Source organism: Chelonia mydas, chromosome 17, assembly GCF_015237465.2.
Source record: "Chelonia mydas isolate rCheMyd1 chromosome 17, rCheMyd1.pri.v2, whole genome shotgun sequence".
NCBI classification, from domain to species: Eukaryota; Metazoa; Chordata; order Testudines; family Cheloniidae; genus Chelonia; species Chelonia mydas.
Window position 1 is genome coordinate 17,046,247 of NC_051257.2, and position 19,910 is coordinate 17,066,156.

Consider the following 19,910-nt stretch of genomic DNA (forward strand, 5'->3'; position numbering starts at 1 on the left):
AAAGTTACCTTCAGTCCCCCAACATCTGAAGTGTCCTTTGTTTGAAATGTGCACCAGAAATCTTGTATCACAAATGGAAGAAAATGCAAAATGTGGAAATTCCTTTTGAAGCATTTTGTCTTCATTTTGCATTACTGTCCTAGGCCAAGTAAGGAGGATTATCTGGCTTCAAGGGGACAATGCCATTTTCAGGGAGACTGCATCATAGTACTCTTATCACTACAAGGACCATGACTGTCCATTGTCATTTGCAGTTTAGTGAAGATTTTGCAAAGCTTGCTGCATTGAAGTCTAATTTAGGCACATCATAAATTTAAAAATCTAGGGCTACATTCAGCACCATAAGACATGTTTCAGAGCCACATCCTAAGGGAGTTTTGCCCCTGTAACAGATAAACAAGGTAGTTTCAGCTACTTGTTTCCTTTCCAGCAGACCTAAGGTGTATTAACTTCAGCTTCCCAATAGAAGCTTTGGGAGGTGGCTAGAAGCTTCAAGCCTAGGAGACAGAAGTACCATAAAACTTAGAGGCACCACAACTAGAAAAACAACCTTTAATAAATTTATAAACCACAACCATATTTGTTGCTGTACACCATTTAAAAAAAGCCAGGCTATAGTGAACCTGGTGTGCTAGCTCTAAATTTTGGGGGGTACATAGCATGTTCTTTATGTGAGTTCTTGAATACTACTTTGCTGTCTTCTGCTCAGTCACTAGTGACTTGCACTAGTTAACCATTTTGTGGTGGAGGGGAAAGAACTGGGCAAGGGAGACAGGAAGCTTTCTTCTTTTGTAAAACAGTTTAATGCACTAATTTGTACAGAGTAGCCCTGCACAGAATAACAGTACTAATTTGCATTAGTATTTAGGCAACACACAACACTATTGGATTTTGCAAATTAGAACACCACATGGGTTGGGTCTTTTCTGCACAAAAAGACTTTACAATATAATTAGAGACAATGCAACATGTAGAGGTAGTAAATGAGAGTAAGGGAGGAGGAGGAGGAAAGACAGATTATAGTAGTAAAATCATTTACCTGCCTGTGGATCACTTTCATGGTTCAGTTAGAACAGGTGACTCATGGCTTGTAAGTATTATGGAAATAGCAAGTCATAGGAAGCATTTGGAGGGAGAGTTTAGAGAAGGTCTGGGTATACCTTAATGTTTCCTATACCCAAAGAATGGTAGAAACACTGATAACGCATCACCTACTGTCCTGGGTTCGTTTGACAAGTGTAGCTTTTGGATAGTTTAAACCATACAGGCTAGTAGATGTTTAACAGTATGACTACAGAAGTAACTGAAGCCTTTGCAGTGCTAAGTCATTTCTCAGCACGTTGGTGGTGGTATGTGAAGATTAGTGAGTATTAGCACAACTCTAGTGTAAGAAGAGCCATGTTGTGATGGGACAGAAGAGAGGTGGGCTGGTTTGTATGCTTGTCCATGAAAATGGGTCTGCAGTGTAGTGGTGTGCTAGCTCAGAACTCACCACACATGAGCTAGTACACCCACCGGCACCATTCCATCCGTACATCTACTTCTTGATTGCAGAAGAAAAATTTTTTCTTGACAAACTTAAGTACCAATGCACCAACAACAAGCTACAGAAACAGCTATCAGCAAAGATGATTTTCTGCGTTAACATTTTCTTTACCATGCTCCCTGTCTCACATTTCCATTGCTTATACTGGCATTTTTGCATGGCGTTTACATATACTCAAGTATAATTTATACAAACTGATTCCTGTTTAAGTCTCCCTGGTCTTAAATACCAGAGAATCCACTGTGCAGCTCAAAACATGCATTTTTTTATTGTACCTAATCAACTATTTCATTTTAGGACAATAAATGCATATCCAGTCCAACATGGCTATTCCCTTAATCTTTTAACACACACCAGTCAGCTAGTGTATAGCATCCCTTGTATTCTTGCAAGTTAGGATTGTCCAAGTCACCTCTGTCACTGTGCTCAGAATCCAATTGTCCAGAGGGAGGTCCAGTAGTTCTTACACACACACATTGACTGTCCCTGAAACCAGGCTTGTACAGCTTCCTGGGGACTCCAATCCAGTCTCTGTTCACTCCCCCACTAGGGACAGAAGAATATGATCAAATACAAGCTAACAGCTTAAATCAACCCATATTATTTCCCACCCTCAGCTGAGTGGGAGACCCTTCTGAAGGAGGGGTGGGGGGCAACTACACATACACTGAAACCTGGGCTAAGCATTTCCAGAAGCCAGCAACCTTATTATCCAGCATCCACAAGCTTTCTGGTAACTTTTGTTGGACCTACTGAGCAACAAGTTGTTGGCTGGACCCTGTAAAGTAAGTTTCACTCTGGGTACTCTCACCCAGCAAAGAGCAAATGACTAACATTCATCCTTTATTTCTCCATTTCTTAAAATCCCCCCAAACACCACAAGAATAGCCATACTGGGTCAGACCAAAGGTCCATCCAGCCCCCTGACAGTGGCCAATGCCAGGTGCCCCAGAGGGAGTGAACTTAACAAGTAATGATCTAGTGATCTCTCTCCTGCCATCCATCTCCACCCTCTGACTAACAGAGGCTAGGGATAGCCATTAATGAACTTAACCTCCATGAATTTATCCAGTTCTCTTTTAAACCCATTATAGTCCTAGCCTTCACAATCTCCTCTTGCAAGGAGTTCCACAGGTTGAGTGCGTGTTGAATGAAGAACTTCCTTTTATTTGTTTTAAACCTGCTACCCATTATTTTCATTTGGTGGCCCCTAGTTATATTATGGGAACAAGTACATAACTTTTCCTTATTCATTTTCTCCACACCACTTAAGATTTATATACTTCTATCATATCATAAACAGCAGACACCCCTCCCCACCTTTCATATTCTTGTGGATAAACTCTCTTGCAATAAAACAATGCCTTTTATTATGTATACCATAGACTCCTGTGCTGAAGTTACTAAAGAAAAGGTCAACTTAATATACTATTGCCTCTTCTCAGGCCTGGTACTGCAAGATGCAAAGTTCCTTAACAGCTGTGTTTTTTTAAACAAGAGCTGAATGCACTGAACACCATCCAGTATTGCGTCTAAACATTACCCACAGGAAAATGCTATGGGCCTCAATTCAATAGCACACTGGAACAGAGAATCCTAGAAATGTAGGTTGGGGAAAGGACCTCAATAGGTCATCTAGTTCAGGCCCCAGCACTAATATAGGACTGAAGCCTACTCTATACTCCAGAGCTAGGTCAACATAAGGCAGCTTACATCTAACTGTCTACACTACAATAGTGCTCCTGCCACTGTAAGTCACCCAGAACATCAACATGACTCCACTTCTGAAAGAGTTCTATGACTTAGGCCAATGGAATTAGGGCAACAGGGTCCCTGTATTCCCTGTGTTACTTCCATTGCTTGTTAGCTGTCAGTCCCCAGGTAGGGCTCTGGCTGTCAGTGCCCCACAATGCCCCACTTCAGTCAGTGGAAGCACTCCTGGTGGGGATGCACACAGCTGACAGAAGAAGCACAGTGTGCACATGAACCATGGTTTTAATTACTGTGGTAGCTGTACATCAACTTAAGTTGACTTACTTTTTGGTGTAGACAGGCCTGAAGTATTAGACAAACACTCATCCAGGATGATCTAGATAACATGTTCTTAAAAATCTCCAGTGTGACTGAGATTACATAACATCCCTAGGTAATATGTTCCAGTTCTTAACTACCCTTACAGTTAGGAAGTTTTCCCTAATGTCTACATTAAATCTCCCTTGCTGCAATTTAAGCCTATTACTTCTTGTTTTCCTTGACTACTGAGGACAGGACAAGTACCCTCCTCTTGATAAAAACTTTTACATACTTGAAGACTTATGTCCCCCTCAGTCTTCTCTCCTCCAGGCTAAACAAACCCCTTCCTTTCAATATTTCCTCATAGGTCATGTTTTCTAGACCTCTAATCATTTTTGTTGCTCTCCACAGAACTTTCTCCAATTTGCGCCTTTTTTTTTTTAATTTAAAAATCAAGTGCTTAAGGGCTACGTGTACATTTCTGTAAATAGAGAAAAATGTGTCTTGCCCGTTGGCGCTGGTATCTGTGGCAGTGTTTGTTTCTCTGCTGATTTTTATTAGAATGCAGTTCATGCTGGTTACATCTGCCAAACTTCAAATGAATTTTGTCAGACAGATACTGTCTCCAACATTCACTACATGGGCAGAACTGCTGGGAAACTGCAACCTTCATTTTGTACTAATGCTTCCATCAGATCCTTGCAACTGGTTTCAGTTGTTGGAATTGCTGCTCACGCACAGGTCTCAACTCGCCTACTCAGACTGCTATCTTTAGGTAAAAAGCCCCAACAGAATAGTAGTTAGTATAAACAGCATTTTACATACTACACAGTAGAATCTTAAAGTTAGCTTCTGTACTTTCTAAGTTTAAGGTCTCTGAAGATACCACTTCCCAGGCTATGTTAATGCTAATACAGAATTCCTACCCATTCTACTAAGCTGAGGCTTGCCAGAGTGAGCAAGTACTTAGAAGGCTCTGACTTCCACAGTGCTGTACAAGGGCCTTGCTAAGCAATACTTGCAACACTCCTGTGTGTTAGATATAATTCACTGACAAAAAAGCTTTGCTACAATTGGGCACCCTTAATTCTGTGTTATCTCAGCCCACCCAGAATGAGAGTTCAGCAAAACTCAAAAATGTCTTAGAATTAGGAATGGACAAGTTAAGCTATTTCAAATTTCAAGGAAAGAGGCTCAGCCCACTTCCCCAAGAGGCACAGGGACCCTCTGGTCTCAACTCACATGAGGGGAGCAGGGAAAGGGGCTCAGACCCCCCACCTCAAGGAACAGGGGAGGGGAGAATGTGGGGAGGATCCAAGTAACCCCTTGCAGGTTTTAGAGCACTTAGCATCAACCTGCAAACAGAAAGGAGTTCTTAGCTATAGCAGAGTTCTCCCTCTGCTATAGTTTACTTAGCTATCTCATCTGTCGGATGGGGATAAGAGGTTAAGTGCCCACACACTTATACAAAACAATCATCTTTGCTGCCTGGCCAAACCACACCAAAAATGATTTCCACTGGATCTGTGCCAAAACTGTCTGTGGTACTTAGACCAGCGTAGATAAGGTCTCAGATCAGAGATGTCAAGGTGCTTGGCGCTGCAGAGTCCGACCACACCAGGAGGAAGGCAATGTTTACCTTTGTTTGGAACACCAGAATCTGCTGCCACTGGTTGAGCTCCATTCAGAGTTACAGGGAGGGAACTGCTTCTTCTCATCGTTTTGTCCATTGAACTTCAGCACTTCTTCAATGACAGCCTTGGCCTGTTCCAGAGCTTTTGTGGGGGCCCCATTTTCATCATAGAATCTTCCTACCAGTTTGCCTTTTGAGGGAACAAAAAGAGCCACTAAGATCGTAGCATTTTTTTAAAAATGCCTCAAAAAGCTCTAGGAACCCTATCAAAAGCAGCATACTGTATTATATAAGTGCTGCTTTGGGAAATCCCACATATATTGTTTTAGAAATAACATAATTAAGTGTCCACAACTTAGTCCCTTCTGACCAGGAATCTCAAAACATTTTACAAACATTAACATATAGACATGATAGAGATAATGAATTAAGCCTATTTTACAGATGGAGAAACTGGCACAGATGTTAAATCACACACTGAAGATCATCAATAGAATCCAAGAGTCTTAACAATCAGTCCTCTTATCTAACCACTAGACAACACTGCTTCCCACATTATACAGTCTTTTCTCACAATACTGCTCCTGAAATGCCAAATAGATTTCTGTCAGACTATTCTTACTGTTGCAATTTTATTACATTTGTGTAGCAGTAGAAAATAAAATTTACACTCCTCATTTAATTCCCTTCTTGTTGCAATGCTCCCCAAACCCAATTACTTGGCTAACGTACAGAGTAAGATGGATGTACACATAATGGATCCTGGTGTCAATGGGACAAATTTCTGGAACACAGGAGATTTCAGATACTTTGAGAACATTAGTCACTATATCCAGTGTGAAAAAAGATGAATTGATCAGAAATAAAAACCAGGTTTACAATTGTTGTGTGTGAAGGTAAGGTTACAGAAGTCAGTATACATTTTCAGCCAACAGCTCAGGGAAGCTCTAGTTTATCTAAATGAAAAGGTCAATCCTCTTGCCTAATTCCTTTAGTCACAAATACAAGAGTCATGGTTGAGTTCCATCACGTATTCCTGGCTAAGTGTAAACAGGTCCGAGATAAAATATGTTTGCTGTGAGCAAACAGTCTCACTGAACTCAACAGGATTATTCAGATGCGTGTTTATAGGACTGGGACTCAAACATACCCATTTTCCTTCAACTCTCTCTCTCTCCCACCTGTTACAAGCTTCTTAGGAGGAATAATCAGCAAATTTGGTATATTCTTCTAAACTACAAACAGACTTTTGGTACATCACTCTCTTCTACTTTCTGTGGCATGTTACAATTCAGGAATTAAAAGAGTTTGGTGCAGCTTTTAGCTCTCTGTCTTCACTACTGATATGGACCACATTACTGTCCTACCTGCTTCAAAGGGAATTTTTTGCTGCTTTGCATGTGGTAGCCCAAACTGTAACTTTGTAATACTAAAAGAATGCTTTCCTTGGAATAACAACACAGCTAGAGAAGCGAGACAATTGGCGGGCCCATTACTCTATGGATGCAAGTGTGTGCCTGCTCATCTGCTACAGTATTAAGCGTTGATTATCTAAAGCAAACAAGGCTTCTGAGGATTAAGCCAGGTATGCTGCTATATTACTACTCTGCTATGCTACAGATCACGTACCAACACAAATGTAGTTCTCGCTGTAGAAAGAGAGCCAGTTTTGTATCGTCAACATTTCTGATGGAGATAACCCAGAAACATCATCCACAAGGCCGGTGGAGGTGAAATCTCCGGTCACAAAAGCCCTGGAGGCATCTTTCCCTGTAGGACAGGCATGATGAGCATCCAGCTGGGACAGGCTTCGGCTCGTGGGTGCGCAGACGGACACCCCCCCCCCCGACGAGCTAAGGATCCGCTCTGTAATCCACAGCGCGCCCCTTGCCCCCCGTTTCAGCCAAAGAGGCCGACAACCTACCTGCCCCCGGCTACGGGATCCATACGGGACGGCGGGGGGTGGGCTGGCTCCAACCCTGCCGCCAGCAGGAGCAGCGGGGCTCTGGGCCTGCCCCACGGGGAAAGCGGGGGTGGGGGGCCGGGACAAAACCCAGTGGCATGGGGTGCTCTCCCCGGGATCCCGCGCCGACAGGGGATACCTGCGAAGACACTGTAGGCCCCCCCCGGCCCGTAGTGCTTGTGCCCCCGGCGCACGTCGAACACCTGCCCCAGCACCGCCAGGTAGAGGCCGGGGCCGCCCTGCGCGCCCGTGTAACGCGCGAGCTCGGCGGGGCTCAGCAGCCGGCCCCGCCCGGAGAAGAAAGGGAGCGGCCAGGAGCTGGGATCGAGCCCGAGGCCCAGCAGCCAGGCGGCAGCCACGCCCAGCGCGGGAACCACGAGCCCCCCTAGCCCCATCGAAGCCTGCCTTGAAAGGGCTGCAGCCGCCCGTAATCAAAATGGCGGGAATGGCAGCGGGCCTCACCCCGTTTCTTCACGGGTGCGTTCAGCCGCCATTTTGCCCGCGGGCAAGTACTTTTTGCCTTAGCTTTTACGACGCTTGCGTCGCTTTACGGTGGCGCGGCCAAAAAGAACGGCGGCGCGTTGTCGCTGGTTGTGTCACGACGACCTCACTCGTCAAATTACGGCAGTGTGGCAACGGCGCCGCCTTCACCCCGAGGACGCCCCTCGCTTTACGGTAATTTGGTAAAAACGCCGACGGGGTGCTGGTTTTACGACGCCGGCTGTCGCTTGGCGGCTGTGTGACTCCCCTCCCTCCGGGATTGACAGGTGTCGGGCGGCCGGGGGAGGCTGCTGACTAAGCCGGGTCGGTCGGAGGCGGCGGCTGCGCGAGGCCTGAGGCCGCCGCCGGCAAGAGCGCGCTCCTGGTCCATGGGGAACGTGGCGAGCCACAGCAGCGAGGAGGAGGAGGAGGGGGCCGAGGAGGAGATGGAAGGGACGGCGGCAGCCGAGCAGCCCGGGGCTGCCTCCTGGGCTGGGCTGGGCCCGCTCCCTCCGCTGCCGCCGGCCGCGGTGCTGCTGGAGCAGGCCCGGCTGCGGGAGGCCACGGCCCGGCTGCGGGAGGCCGCCCTGCCCGAGTCGCTGGTGTCCCGCCACCACAGCACCCTGGTGCGCTGGCTGGAGGAGCGGCTGGGCCGCGGCGAGGAGGCCGTCAGCCTGGAGCAGTTCTGCGAGGTGCTGGAGAGCCGCGCCTCGGGGCCGGCGGCCGGGGCCCGCAGCGAGAGCGAGGAGGTGAGGGCGGGGAGGGGCGGGAGGAGGGTGAGGGAGGGGTGGGGTGGGGTGGGGTGGGAAGGCAGGGACGGATGTGGGGGAGGGAGTGACTTATTGGAGGGGCGGGATGAGGGGGTAGGTGGGGAGGGAGTGACTGATCGGGGGGAGGGGTGGGGTGGGAAGGCAGGGACGGATGTGAGGGTGGGATGAGGGGGGAGGGAGTGACTGATTGGAGGGGCAGGATGAGGGGGTAGGTGGGGAGGGAGTGACTGATGGGGTGGTGGGAAGGCAGGGACGGTGAGGAGGATGAGGGAGGGGTGGGGTGGGAAGGCAGGGACGGATGTGGGGGTGGAATGAGGGGGAACGGAGTGACTGGGGGGGCGGGATGAGGGGGTAGGTGGGGAGGAAGTGACTGATCGGGGGGGTGGGAAGGCAGGGATGGATGTGAGGGTGGGATGAGGGGGGAGGGAGTGACTGATTGGAGGGGTGGGATGAGGGAGTCGGTGGGGAGGGAGTGACTGATGGGGGGTGGGAAGGCAGGGACGGGTGAGGGAGGGGTGGGGTGGGAAGGCAGGGACGGATGTGGGGGTGGGATGAGGGGGGGAGGGAGTGACTGATTGGAGGGGAGGGATGAGGGGGTAGGTGGGGAGGGAGTGACTGATCAGTGGGGGGGGTGGGAAGGCAGGGACGGGTGAGGGAGAGGTGGGGTGGGAAGGCAGGGACGGATGTGGGGGTGGGATGAGGGAGGGGTGGGGAGGGAGTGACGGGGGGGGTCTGAAGTAACTAGATGGAGATCAGTGTTGAGGGTGCTGCAGTGGGGGAGATGAGCTAGAGAGAGGTGCAGGCAGTGGGAGGATCAGGATAGGCTGAGAGAAATAGGAATGGAGGAAGGCTGAAGGGGTTTATGTAACAAAGTGGTGCTTGGGGCATTGGGAGCTAGCTGAGTGCACAGGAGCGGGGCTGGGAGTTGTATGGGGATGGGGGGGGGAGTCATGTGATGATTGGGGTTAGTGAGGGAAACAGGGAAGTTGTGGTGACATTGGGGATACAGAGGATGTTAGCTGAGTGGAGGTTGTGGTGGGCGGGAGGACTGGGGCTGAGGAATAGGAGTTGAAGGGATTAAAGGCACTGAAAGAGTTTGGACAATGGGGGATTGTAGGAACATTAGGGTAACTATGGGGGCCAATAGGATTAGAGGTAGTTCGAGGGGCTAGGGATCATCAGATGCATTTGGGGGTTATGTGTGGGCTAGACGAGCTGTGATGGGAGGGAACAGGTGGGACAATGAGGGCACTGGGATGAGGGAGAAGAACCGGAGGAGCATATAAGGAACTATGGAGTGTAGGGATTGGGAGGATCAGAAGAGGCCAGAGAAGAATAGGAAGTGGTATAAGAGGAAATGCGGCACAGATATTTGTAGCACCACCTTTATACATCTAGCCAGCTGTGTAGTAGCTGGGTCTGCCAAGCGCTTACTGTGGCCTTTCTTCCTGATGTTGTCATGCTTTCTCTCCACCCAAAATGGCAAAACAATTATATCATATGATTTTTTTTAGAAATGATGGTTTCTTAGGCTATGGAAACTAGCTAATCTTTCTAGTCTGTACAGCTGAAGGCACATCTCTGGAGTTTTAACTGGAAAGTATTGTATGTTCTAAATGTAAATGAACTGACAGAGGGCTTCAGAAATATAATTACTAACCAATAGTGAAATTTATCTGGTGAGTAACAGAGACCTCTTCGGCAGTTGCTCCATTCTTAGGCCTTGTTTACACTAAGTTTTTTTTGTTTGTTTGTTTTTTGCAAATATATAAATCTGGTATTGTTATCAATGATGGTAGCACTAGTGTAGACAGGCTGTCATGATAGTTTCCATTTTTTTTAGACCTGTATTGAGCAAGGTTAGATGGATGATATTTAAATCACTTACAACTGCTGGGTACTCTACCTACGCTAGCACTTCCGTTGCTGCTATCTCTAGTGGAGAGGAATTGATGGTAGCAAAGATAGGAAATTATTGGAAGAATGCCTAGTGCTATTCCTGTGGGAATTCTGCACCACTGTGCGCACACAGAATTCATGTCCCCCAAAGATTTTTTTTTGTTTGTTTGTTTCCTTGCAGAATAATAGATTCTGATGGGGAAGCAAAGATAAGCCACTAGAGGAGTCATGCGCCTCTCCCTGGCAGCCATTCTGAGTGGGCATGTCGGTTCGGGCAGCTGGGAGAGATGTAAATCACTGTCTGAGGAGGAGGCAGGGCTGGGCGTGCGTGCGAGACTTTGTCCCTCTTGCTTACTATCGCGGTGTACCTGCCGTGGAGGGGCAGGCCCCCGGGTGTTACTGGGACAGGCAGGTCAGGTGCAGCCTGACTGCCAAGTCTGTGTCCCAGGGGGTGGGCTACAGGGTGGTCTCCCACCTCTGTGCAGCCGGTTGCCTGTACTCGCCACTGGGAGGCAGTTTCAGTGCACACCCCTTGCCTCCATTGCTATGCACACCCTGCAGAGGCATGGGGCTGACACAAACAGCAGTGGGGAAGCCGCTGTGAGCCTTGGCCAGGGTGCCATTTAGGGAGGGCAGGGGGGCACCTACCCCCCTCCAGTTTTGTACCAGAGGTCTTCTCGTGGCGCATGCCCCAGGCAGAGTTCTTACTTGCAGCACTGCACAGGCAGGTTCCTCTCCTCCAGGAGCCGGGGTTCTCTGACTATTTCTCTCATGGTTAGTTTCCTCTGCTGTGTTAGGGCCTCTGGGGGAGGGGCAGGCAAGGATTCAGGGTGAGAGGGGGGAACATAGGGTACCCTCTAGTGGGTGGGGGAAGCATAGGGTAACCTGTGCTGGTGGTGGGACACAAGGGAGCATAGGAGCCCCAATGGTTGTTGGGGGGGGGGTAGCAGAGGGTCCCCAGTGGTGGTGGGCGGGGGGGAAGCAGAGGGTCCCCAGTGGTGGGAGGTATTGGAACCTGGGGGTGCCAGTGTGATGAGAAAGGGAGCCAGTTTCCAGGGGAAGGGAGAGGTGAGGGCATAGGGCTATGCCCTGAGGGAGGGGACAGTGAGTGTGGGAGGAGCAGCTGAGGGGGCACAGTTCCTGGGGCAAGGGTCCCAAGGGAGGGGGAGCTGAAGAAGGATGGGAAGCTAGGAGCAACTAAGTGAGTCTTGGGGTCTGTTTGCCCTCAGAGAAGGAGGGAGCACCCTCACCTCTCCCTGAGAAAAGACCAGGGACAGACTAAGCTAATGCATACTCTCAACTGACTAATCTGCTCTCTGCCTTCCTCCCCATCTCTCCTACTTCAGGGTACTTATACCTTGATCCTGAAATGAGGATCCATGTGGACGCAGAAGGTTGCTTTAACTCTACTCCTGGGGGAATCTTTTTTGTTGTCTGTATGGAAATAAATTACCTGACCGCAGGATGTTAAAAAAAAAAATCAGAGCGTCAAGAAGTATATTTGAAAATCTCACCTATATATTGTTACCCTAAGCAATTAGGATAGAATAGCTGTCAGCAGATCAAGCCTATTACTCTCAGGAGCTGTAAGTGTCTACTTAAACAGTAGTGGGCTAAACATATTCTTATATGGGATTCTGGAAGCTACAAATATAATTCCAGGTTTACTGCTGGGTGGAAGTGTCATTAAGTGATTTCAGGGTGTGTGTTTGATTCTTCATATTCAGGGCATGCCCTGTTAACAGCATAAAAACTGTTTGCTTCCAATATTAATCAGGATACACTATCTTTTGACTTCAAAGGTCAGGAGAAAAAGTCTTATTAAGATAACAGTGGGTTGACTCTGAACTGTACTTTGAACTCTGTTTTGACAACCTGAGTAATGTTTGATAAAGTTAATTCTCACTGTATTGTTCCACTCAGAAACAAAGTTCTAAGTTTCTTGCTTTGCTGTTGCACTTAATGCCATAACCTCACTACCACTGAAACTGTGCTAGCAACAGTGTTTGATCATTGTTGCAAACACATTCTCAGCTGTAGGAAAAACTGAAATCTCTAACACTCCAACTGAAACTGGGCTATGTGCCATAGAGATGCTGTCAAGGCTTTTAGGCTCCTTATTTTAGGCTTCATCTTCTGGAGTCTACCTAGTTTAATGACAGGTTTCAGAGTAACAGCCGTGTTAGTCTGTATTCGCAAAAAGAAAAGGAGTACTTGTGGCACCTTAGAGACTAACCAATTTATTTGAGCATAAGCTTTCATGACCTACAATGAAGTGAGCTGTAGCTCACGAAAGCTTATGCTCAAATAAATTGGTTAGTCGCTAAGGTGCCACAAGTACTCCTTTTCTTTTTACCTAGTTTAAGCAGGTAATGGTTACTTGGCTAGCTATCTTGAGCTAACTAGTTATTTCAAGTGACCTCTCTCTAATGCAGTGGTCTCCAACATTTTTACACACAAGATCACTTTTTGAATTTAAGATCAACCCAGGATCTACCCTGCCCCCTCCCCGAGGCCCCACTCCACTCACTCCATTCCCCCCTCACTCACTTTCACCAGGCTGGGGCAGGTGGTTAGGGTGCGGGAGGGGGTGCAGGCTCTGGGCTGGGGCCGAGGGGTTTGGAGTGTGGGAGGGGAGCTCTCAGCTGAGCCTGGGGCAGTGGGTTGGGGTGCAAGCTCTGGGAGGGAGTTTGGGTGCAGGGGTCATATGGTCACACTGCACCTAATCTCATAGAATCCATTGGACGTTTCATGAGTTTTACTTTTTATTAGTGTCATTTCTGGTTTATAGATCCAAAATCCTTCAGGGATTGGTCACAAATCAGTGTAATAGTCTCAACTGTTGGGTGTGCATTGGCTGAGCCTGGGGCAGGGGATTGGGGTGCAGGAGTGAGGGGTGCAAGCTCTGGGTGGGAGTTTGGGTGCAAGAGGGGGCTCCAGGCTGGGACAGAGTGTTGGGGTGCAGGAGAAGGTGAGGGGTTTGGGCTCTGGGAGGAAGTTTGGTGCAGGAGGGGGTTCCGGGCTGGGGAGGGGGTTAGGGTCCATGAGGGGGTGTGGGCTCTGGGAGGGAATTTGGTGCAGGAGGGGGCTCTGGACTGGGGCTGAGGGTTGGGATGCAGGAGGGGGTACGAGGTGCAGGCTCCGGCTGGGAGGCACTTACTACAGGTGGCTCCCAGTTTGCCTGCCCTGGTCCCGGCATCATGCCGCTTCTGAAAGCAGCTGGCTGATGGCATGCCTCTGCGGCCCCTCAGGGGAATGGGGCCATCAGGTCTCCGTGCTCTGCCTGCGCCCACAAGCGCCTTCCCCGCCGTTCCCATTGGCCAGTTCCTGGCCTGAGCCCCGCTGTGCTGTCGAACTTCTAGCGGCCGGAGATCAAGATGGACTGGCAGAGGCTCCAGGATCGACCAGTCAATTGCGATGGATGGGTTGGTGACCACTGCTCTAATGTTATTTTTAAAGGCATATTAAGTTTGATATTCAAACAACAAAACAAGGGATTCATACACAAACATCCTCTCCCCCAATAAATTTGATTTCTTGTATTTCCTACACTGTAAAAATAAGACAAGCACCTGGAGCCCTGTGTAAACTGGCTTTGACCGGCTTTGAAATATATAGGTCTCCCAGCTAAGTTCTTCATAGTTAAGGTTAGGGTAATCCTCTACATATTTCAAGAGAAACAGATCTTCCTGACATTTTGCATGCTGCATTTCCAGTCATAGTAGTTGGGTTTTGTTTGTTTAGTTTTTTTTGGGGGGGGGGCAGTTAGATAAAAGTTAGAGTTCTAAAGCTCTAATTTTATGAAAATGCAACTATAGTTTGGATTTTTGCAGAGGGAGAGAACTTTTTTTTTTTTTTTTTGGTTTGTCATGTCTCTAAAATGGCTTAGTTTAGACATTCTGCATTTGTTATTTTTTATAGGCCGCCTTGTTGAACACAACTCCTTTTTGGTGTTTTGGGGAAGAATAAAAAGCTGGAGATGAGCGTTTAATATGTTATAAAGATTTGTTTTAAGTGTATAAAGAACAGTATTTAATATAAACATTTATAATTTGCATACATGTACACTAAGGTCAACATACTGGGAGACTGGAAATCGCTTGAATAAAAAATGGAATCTTCTAAACACCTATTATCTTCTTGTTTTGACTTTGTGGATATTTTTGCAAACTTTATTTGGATGTAATGCTTAGTTTAGGAGCACAGTGTGTAGTGGAAGTTTGAAAAGTTTCTTCTGGTTCTAATAATATTTCTCTTCTTAAATATAGGGAACATCTCTGAGACCTTTATTATCTCAAGAAGTTCCTTCTGGTTTGAAGGGCACCCACTGTAAATTAGGTGTGGTGATAGTGAGTGATGGATTTTTATGGCAGTGGGGAACTGACTTGATCTCCTATTCCTAACAGATTGACAGAGTTTTCCTGTGAACCCACCCTATTAGGAGGAGATGCTGGGAGATGTTTAATTGTCCTGCTGACTCTCTGTTGCAAATGGCCTGTTATTGCCCTAAGATATAACTCATTAATTGATTTTGTGGGAGAGACGCACACATGCCATAGAATTAATTGACATCTGTAATCAGCTAAGTCGCATTTCCTGTTGCCATGAATTCAGTTTTGCAGGAAATGTTGATTTTTTTTAAAAATCCTTTTAGAATGTTCTTTTGTTCAGTATATCGCATACAGCCATTCTTTTTCTGTTTGGAATAAATACCCGTCTTGCTTCATTCTTCTTTCTTGCAGGCCTTTGCACAGTTTGATGCTGAGGGAGATGGCACCGTGGATGTGGAGAACATGCTGGAGGCCCTCAAGAATTCCAGTGGAGCCAATCTTCAAGGGGAACTTAGTCATGTAATCAGACAGCTGCAGGCTTGCTCTCTTGTTCCAGGTGAGAGTGGTTTCCTCATCCTCTTATGTCCTCCCCATTTCCCCATCACCACCACCAGGGAGGCTATTGCAATAAACAATGTAATTTAATGGTTTTAGTCCTAAATCCTTCTCCCCGAACTGTTTTCACTCCAAGTAGTTAACATTTCCTCAAATGAGAAACGGAAGTGAAGTTTTTGAAGAATCATGATTTCCCAAAATTACCAGCAAGCTAGCTTGCATAAATACATTTTTTTCCTCATTGTGAGTGGGAAATTTCTTAATTTATATGGTTTAAATCACAGATAGAAAACAAGTTCCTCATTGAACTTGGCCATCACAGAGTGATTTTTCTGGCTAATGTCATGTAGTTGGCAATGCCGGCATCACACTTGGTAATTGAGATATCCTCATCTATCACTCCATCTGACTAGGTCCGCAGTCATGTCATCCATGCTTTCACCACCCAACCCTCTTTGTATAACAGGCAGTAAAAGGACCCATTAACTACTATCATTGACTCTCTGATTTTGTTTTCAGTCCTGATTGATGTGCATCATTTGCATACAGTAGAATCTCAGAGTTACGAACATCTCAGGAATGGAGGTTGTTCGTAATTCTGAAATGTTCGGAACTCCGAACAAAACGTTATGGTGGTTGTTTCAAAAGTTTACAATTGAACATTGACCTAATACAGCTTTGAAACTTGACTATATAGAGGAAAAAATGCAGCTTTCCCTTTTTTTAGTAGTTTACATTAAACACAGTACTGTATTTGCTTTTTTTTGTGTGTCTTTGCTGCTGCCTGATTGTGTACTTGCAGTTCCAAATGAGGTGTATGGTTAACTGATGAGTTCGGAACTCTGCAGTTCATAACTCTGAGGTTCTACTTTGTTTTATTTTCCTGAGTTACTTCAAAGATAGTCATGGCTCATGAGTAATTTTAGCTTTCATACCGCTTATAGTAGCTCAGTTTGTACACACCTAAAGTAAATATAGTAAAGGTATTAGAGAGAGATAGAACTCAAACTGCCATATCCTGTTAAGTGTCTAAAAAATTGAACTATTCATTATAAACTTTAATATGCAAGAGTTTTGAGTTCTGGTAGTTAATGTTCTAATGTGTAATCCATTGGAGGAAGTAAAAAGGATAATGTACATCACAATTTCTTCTGCATATCTTCCAAATTTCAGATGTTTGAAACATCTGTCACTTTCCAGACTTCAGCCTCCTAAGGCTTTAATGGAATATGTATCAGTCACTTAATTTTCTTCATAATTGTAATTATCCTTCTCAGGAAGCGCTCAATGTAGATGTAATTAATAGGACTAGACAAGCAGCTTTTCATGCTGGCTAACAGAAGAGTGAGAGTGTCTGATTCTGTCCACCAATGTAGCACGCTGTTCAAGTCAAATTACTGTTATCAAGTTAGCATTCGAATCTGATAGATCAGTATTAAAATAAATGCACTGGAGCCCTGTTAAAGTCATAATACTGGTCACTGAATAACTTTTTAACTGTTCTTTTTAATCTGAGACATCAAAATAGAGAATTTAGAATCATAACACTTGTCAGCCTATCCAAATCGTTCCAGTGACTGGAAACATATTTGTGTTTTTATGCTTTTCCTAGTCAAGTTTTAAATGTCTTAAGCTTGCACCATTTCTTTTGGAAAACTCTTCTACAAGCTGATTCATTAGCTGATTTAAATGCAGCTGATCGTGATAAGATATTGTGGTGAGGGAGAGGGTGATGTTTGGTTGCTGTAGGGTGAGGTAGGTGGTACAGGAAACAGAAGTAACTTTTATGTCTCTTCAGGTTTTATTGACATATTTTCTGAATCGAAAGAGCACCTTGGTCTTCATGCTTCAATGATACTGAGATTCTTGCATCGGAACCGCATTTCCAGTACTGTCATCCCATACCCAGTGTTGGAGTACTTCAATAATATTTGTACTATGCGATCTTCAGTACTGAAGGATTCTTTAGATAGGCTGCTACTAAAAGAAAAGGGTATGTGAACTTGCTAAAATATCTCTAATGATGTGGTTGGTGTAACTAGGGCTTGAAGTAGGAATTAAAAACAACAGCAGCGACAAATCCCCCTAAGCTGTTTCTAAACTTCTACTGGAAGTGACTTCTGAGGCTGACGCACATTTCCATGTGTATGTTTTCTAAAGCAAATTGTCAAGTAGAAAAGAAGTCTGTTAACTTGTTGGCTACGTGTTTTCTGTGGTTACACAAGTGGCATATTGTATGAGAATTTGAGTAAGACTGGCACTATGTTAATAGGTGTTTGACATTTTAAATAAAAAGCTTACTTCACTTCCTAAATTTTTGTCTTGACTTTATACATTTTCTAGTCTTCCATACTTATCCTTATCAGTGACTTATTTTTTCCGTGTCTTTACAGAATGCCCTAGTGATCTGAATGGTAACCAAGAAATGGACAAACTCAAAACTGTCACAAAGTGCTATATTCATATAGAAAGCTCATCAAACTCTGCTGACATTGACAAGATGACGAATGGAGAAACCTCATCCTTCTGGCAGTCAGATGGGAGTGCTCGCTCACATTGGATACGGTGAGTAGCATAGTAATAGGCCCCTGGATTTTAGGGTTTCAGCCCTTAGGATTTACAGTGGGAAGAGATTATTTTACTGTCACTGGACTGTAACTTTGAGTAGTCTGGCGCAAACACATGATTTTTGGAGGTGGGCTACATCATCTTAATCTTTACGTTGGGATGAAAAGTATTCACTTTATTTTCAACTGGCTAAAAAGACCTGAAGTTAAACCTTAGAGTTTTATATGTATTCCCCATTTGTTTTTGGGTATGCGGGAATGGGCTGGGGGGGAGGGGGGTTTTGTTGCTTTTTAAATTTTTTTTTTGCATCTCTGGGATTTTTAAAAAGTTTTTGAGCTGTAATATGAATGTTAATATACCTGTATTTGTTAGTGCTTAAAGGTAAACTCATTATGTCACAGTCTTGAAGTAAAATGTAACACTGCTTCTGTAAACATGAACATGACATTTAATATAGAGTGGAAGATAAGTTTTTATAAGGACAAATATCATCCATGTTGAACTGTCGTGTAAGTCAGTTATTACATTCTATTTAGTACTAGTGTACTGTGGAAACGAAACCTGACAGTCCTATTATCGTGCTGTTCTGCCTTCACACTCCTGTGATGGCCAAGATAGCACAGTAAAGATTGTGCTGAATGATGTAAAGTTTCAGGACCTGATTCTCAGAGGTGACTTTTGTATTTATGGGCTCAAATAGTAGAAGTTAAACAATACCTCATTGCATCTGCAGTTCAAGCACTCACATGCTATGGTAATGAGGTACGAGTACCTAGGCAGATAAATGCCATTGCAGTTGCTTATGCTTGCAGAAGTGGAGGTTGGCAGAGGCTAGGCTGAAAGTTGGGCCCTTAGCTCCTAAAGAGAAAAAAATATATATGTCTTTCTCTCTCTCCCCATCTTACAGTTTAAAGATGAAACCAGATGTTGTTCTGAGACATCTGTCCATTGCAGTGGCAGCTAATGACCAGAGTTATATGCCGCAGCAGGTTACGGTAGCAGTTGGAAGGAATGCCAGCAATCTCCAGGAGGTCCGAGATGTTCACATTCCCAGCAATATCACTGGCTACGTGACATTGTTGGAAAACGCTAACATTAGTCAGATGTGTGAGTCAATAAAGACACAATTGGTGTTTTCTTTTTTGGTTTTGTGAAAGTGAAAGGCTGGGTAGCTTGCTGAAATTTGTGGTGTTCATACTGAGGCTTTTGGCTAAGCCCATGATTCCAAAAGAGTTTTGATTGTGGTTCCTGGCTCGCTTTGTAAAATCTTTTTGCATAGCATCTGGTTTTAATTTTTGTTAAAGGTAGACCACTGAAATAATTCTGGATGCAGTTCCAGCATCTCACTTTGAAGATATGATGGCATGCTGAAATATATATTTCCTTTTATGCAGTGCCACAATATGCTAGATGCTAGCATGTAGCAAAAATCCCACTTCTGGTTAAAAAACATACCCAAAAAATAAATTAACGTAACTCAAGTGTTATATCTCACACCTATGTCAGTACAGGAGTGAGATGACTTTTGTAAAGTGTTAAACAAAAAGTCAAATATTTTTATGTTAACAAACTATCTTTAGTGTTGTCATCTTAAGCATGACAGATCTGTGGCTGCCTTTTTGGAGTAGACCCCAATGACAATTTCTGAAGGTTTAAAATCTTAGCTGAACAATGGTTTTGTTCAAATGGGTGTTTTCCATTTTTAAAAAAATAATTTTTTATAGCTTCCTGACGTGCCCACAGAGGGACCTCCTTTCTCAAAACTAACTCTGAAAGTATATTGTCTATGCAAAGGAACTAAGACAGCATGTTTAAATACTTATATTCTGATTTTGAAATAATTAGCATTTCACGGTCATATGATGGAAGTGCCAGAGAGTCTTACTAAAGAAATTTTCCTTTGAGATGTAGCTATTTGGTAAAATACATTGATTATTTGCATTTTGGGGAGTATTTTGTTTACTTTTTTCACTCATAATTTGTGACCCCAGGTAACCTCACGTTTTGTGTTACAGAAGCTACTATTTCAGGTAGTTGGTCATGTGAGTCCACTGAAGCCGAAATTTTCCAAATCAGTCTGTTCATGTGTACGCTCACAAGTGCAATAGTGTATGCACACACGGTCACATTCATACTAGGTTCTTTAGTTATA

General features: G+C 45.1%; 2 protein-coding genes across 7 annotated transcripts in view; one reads left to right on the forward strand and one right to left on the reverse strand.

Annotated features, from left to right (window-relative positions):
• Window positions 1-538: 538 nt before the first annotated feature.
• LOC102936557 (neuferricin) lies at window positions 539-7,766 on the reverse strand. Of its 4 annotated transcripts, none has more exons than XM_037880235.2 (4): window positions 7,618-7,766; window positions 6,822-6,962; window positions 5,199-5,382; window positions 539-2,092 (listed from the first exon to the last, which is right to left on the reverse strand). In XM_037880235.2, exons 2-4 carry the CDS (start codon window positions 6,874-6,876, stop codon window positions 1,882-1,884), a joined length of 450 nt encoding a protein of 149 aa, XP_037736163.1. In that variant the 5' UTR covers window positions 6,877-6,962; window positions 7,618-7,766; the 3' UTR covers window positions 539-1,881. The 4 variants fall into 4 exon arrangements, with proteins under 4 accessions (XP_037736163.1, XP_027687063.2, XP_037736162.1 ...); XM_027831262.3 differs by having other exon boundaries at window positions 7,295-7,722; XM_037880234.2 differs by having other exon boundaries at window positions 7,561-7,709.
• An 89-nt stretch (window positions 7,767-7,855) lies between these two features.
• Window positions 7,856-19,910, forward strand: part of ZZEF1 (zinc finger ZZ-type and EF-hand domain containing 1) — an 81,867-nt gene continuing 69,812 nt past the window's right edge. Inside the window, exons 1-5 of one of the 3 annotated variants that reach the window (XM_043531364.1) lie at window positions 7,856-8,384; window positions 15,047-15,191; window positions 16,989-17,183; window positions 17,584-17,755; window positions 18,666-18,865. In XM_043531364.1, the coding sequence (XP_043387299.1) occupies window positions 8,025-8,384; window positions 15,047-15,191; window positions 16,989-17,183; window positions 17,584-17,755; window positions 18,666-18,865 (1,072 nt within the window). In that variant the 5' untranslated portion in view covers window positions 7,856-8,024. The remainder of the gene's footprint in view (window positions 8,385-15,046; window positions 15,192-16,988; window positions 17,184-17,583; window positions 17,756-18,665; window positions 18,866-19,910) is intronic. The other 2 variants (XM_037880229.2, XM_037880230.2) reach the window with 2 other exon arrangements.

What these genes read in the sequence shown, in the direction of transcription:
- LOC102936557 (XM_027831262.3), bottom strand. Translation starts at nt 7,550, where the DNA reads ATGGGGCTAGGGGGGCTCGTGGTTCCCGCGCTGGGCGTGGCTGCCGCC. An exon ending in GGCCTACAGTGTCTTCGCAG is followed by an intron (nt 6,963 to 7,294) that starts GTATCCCCTGTC and finishes CCTGTCCTACAG; the next exon opens with GGAAAGATGCCTCCAGGGCT. An exon ending in TTCTGGTGTTCCAAACAAAG is followed by an intron (nt 2,093 to 5,198) that starts GTAAACATTGCC and finishes TTCTGTCCCTAG; the next exon opens with TGGGGGAGTGAACAGAGACT.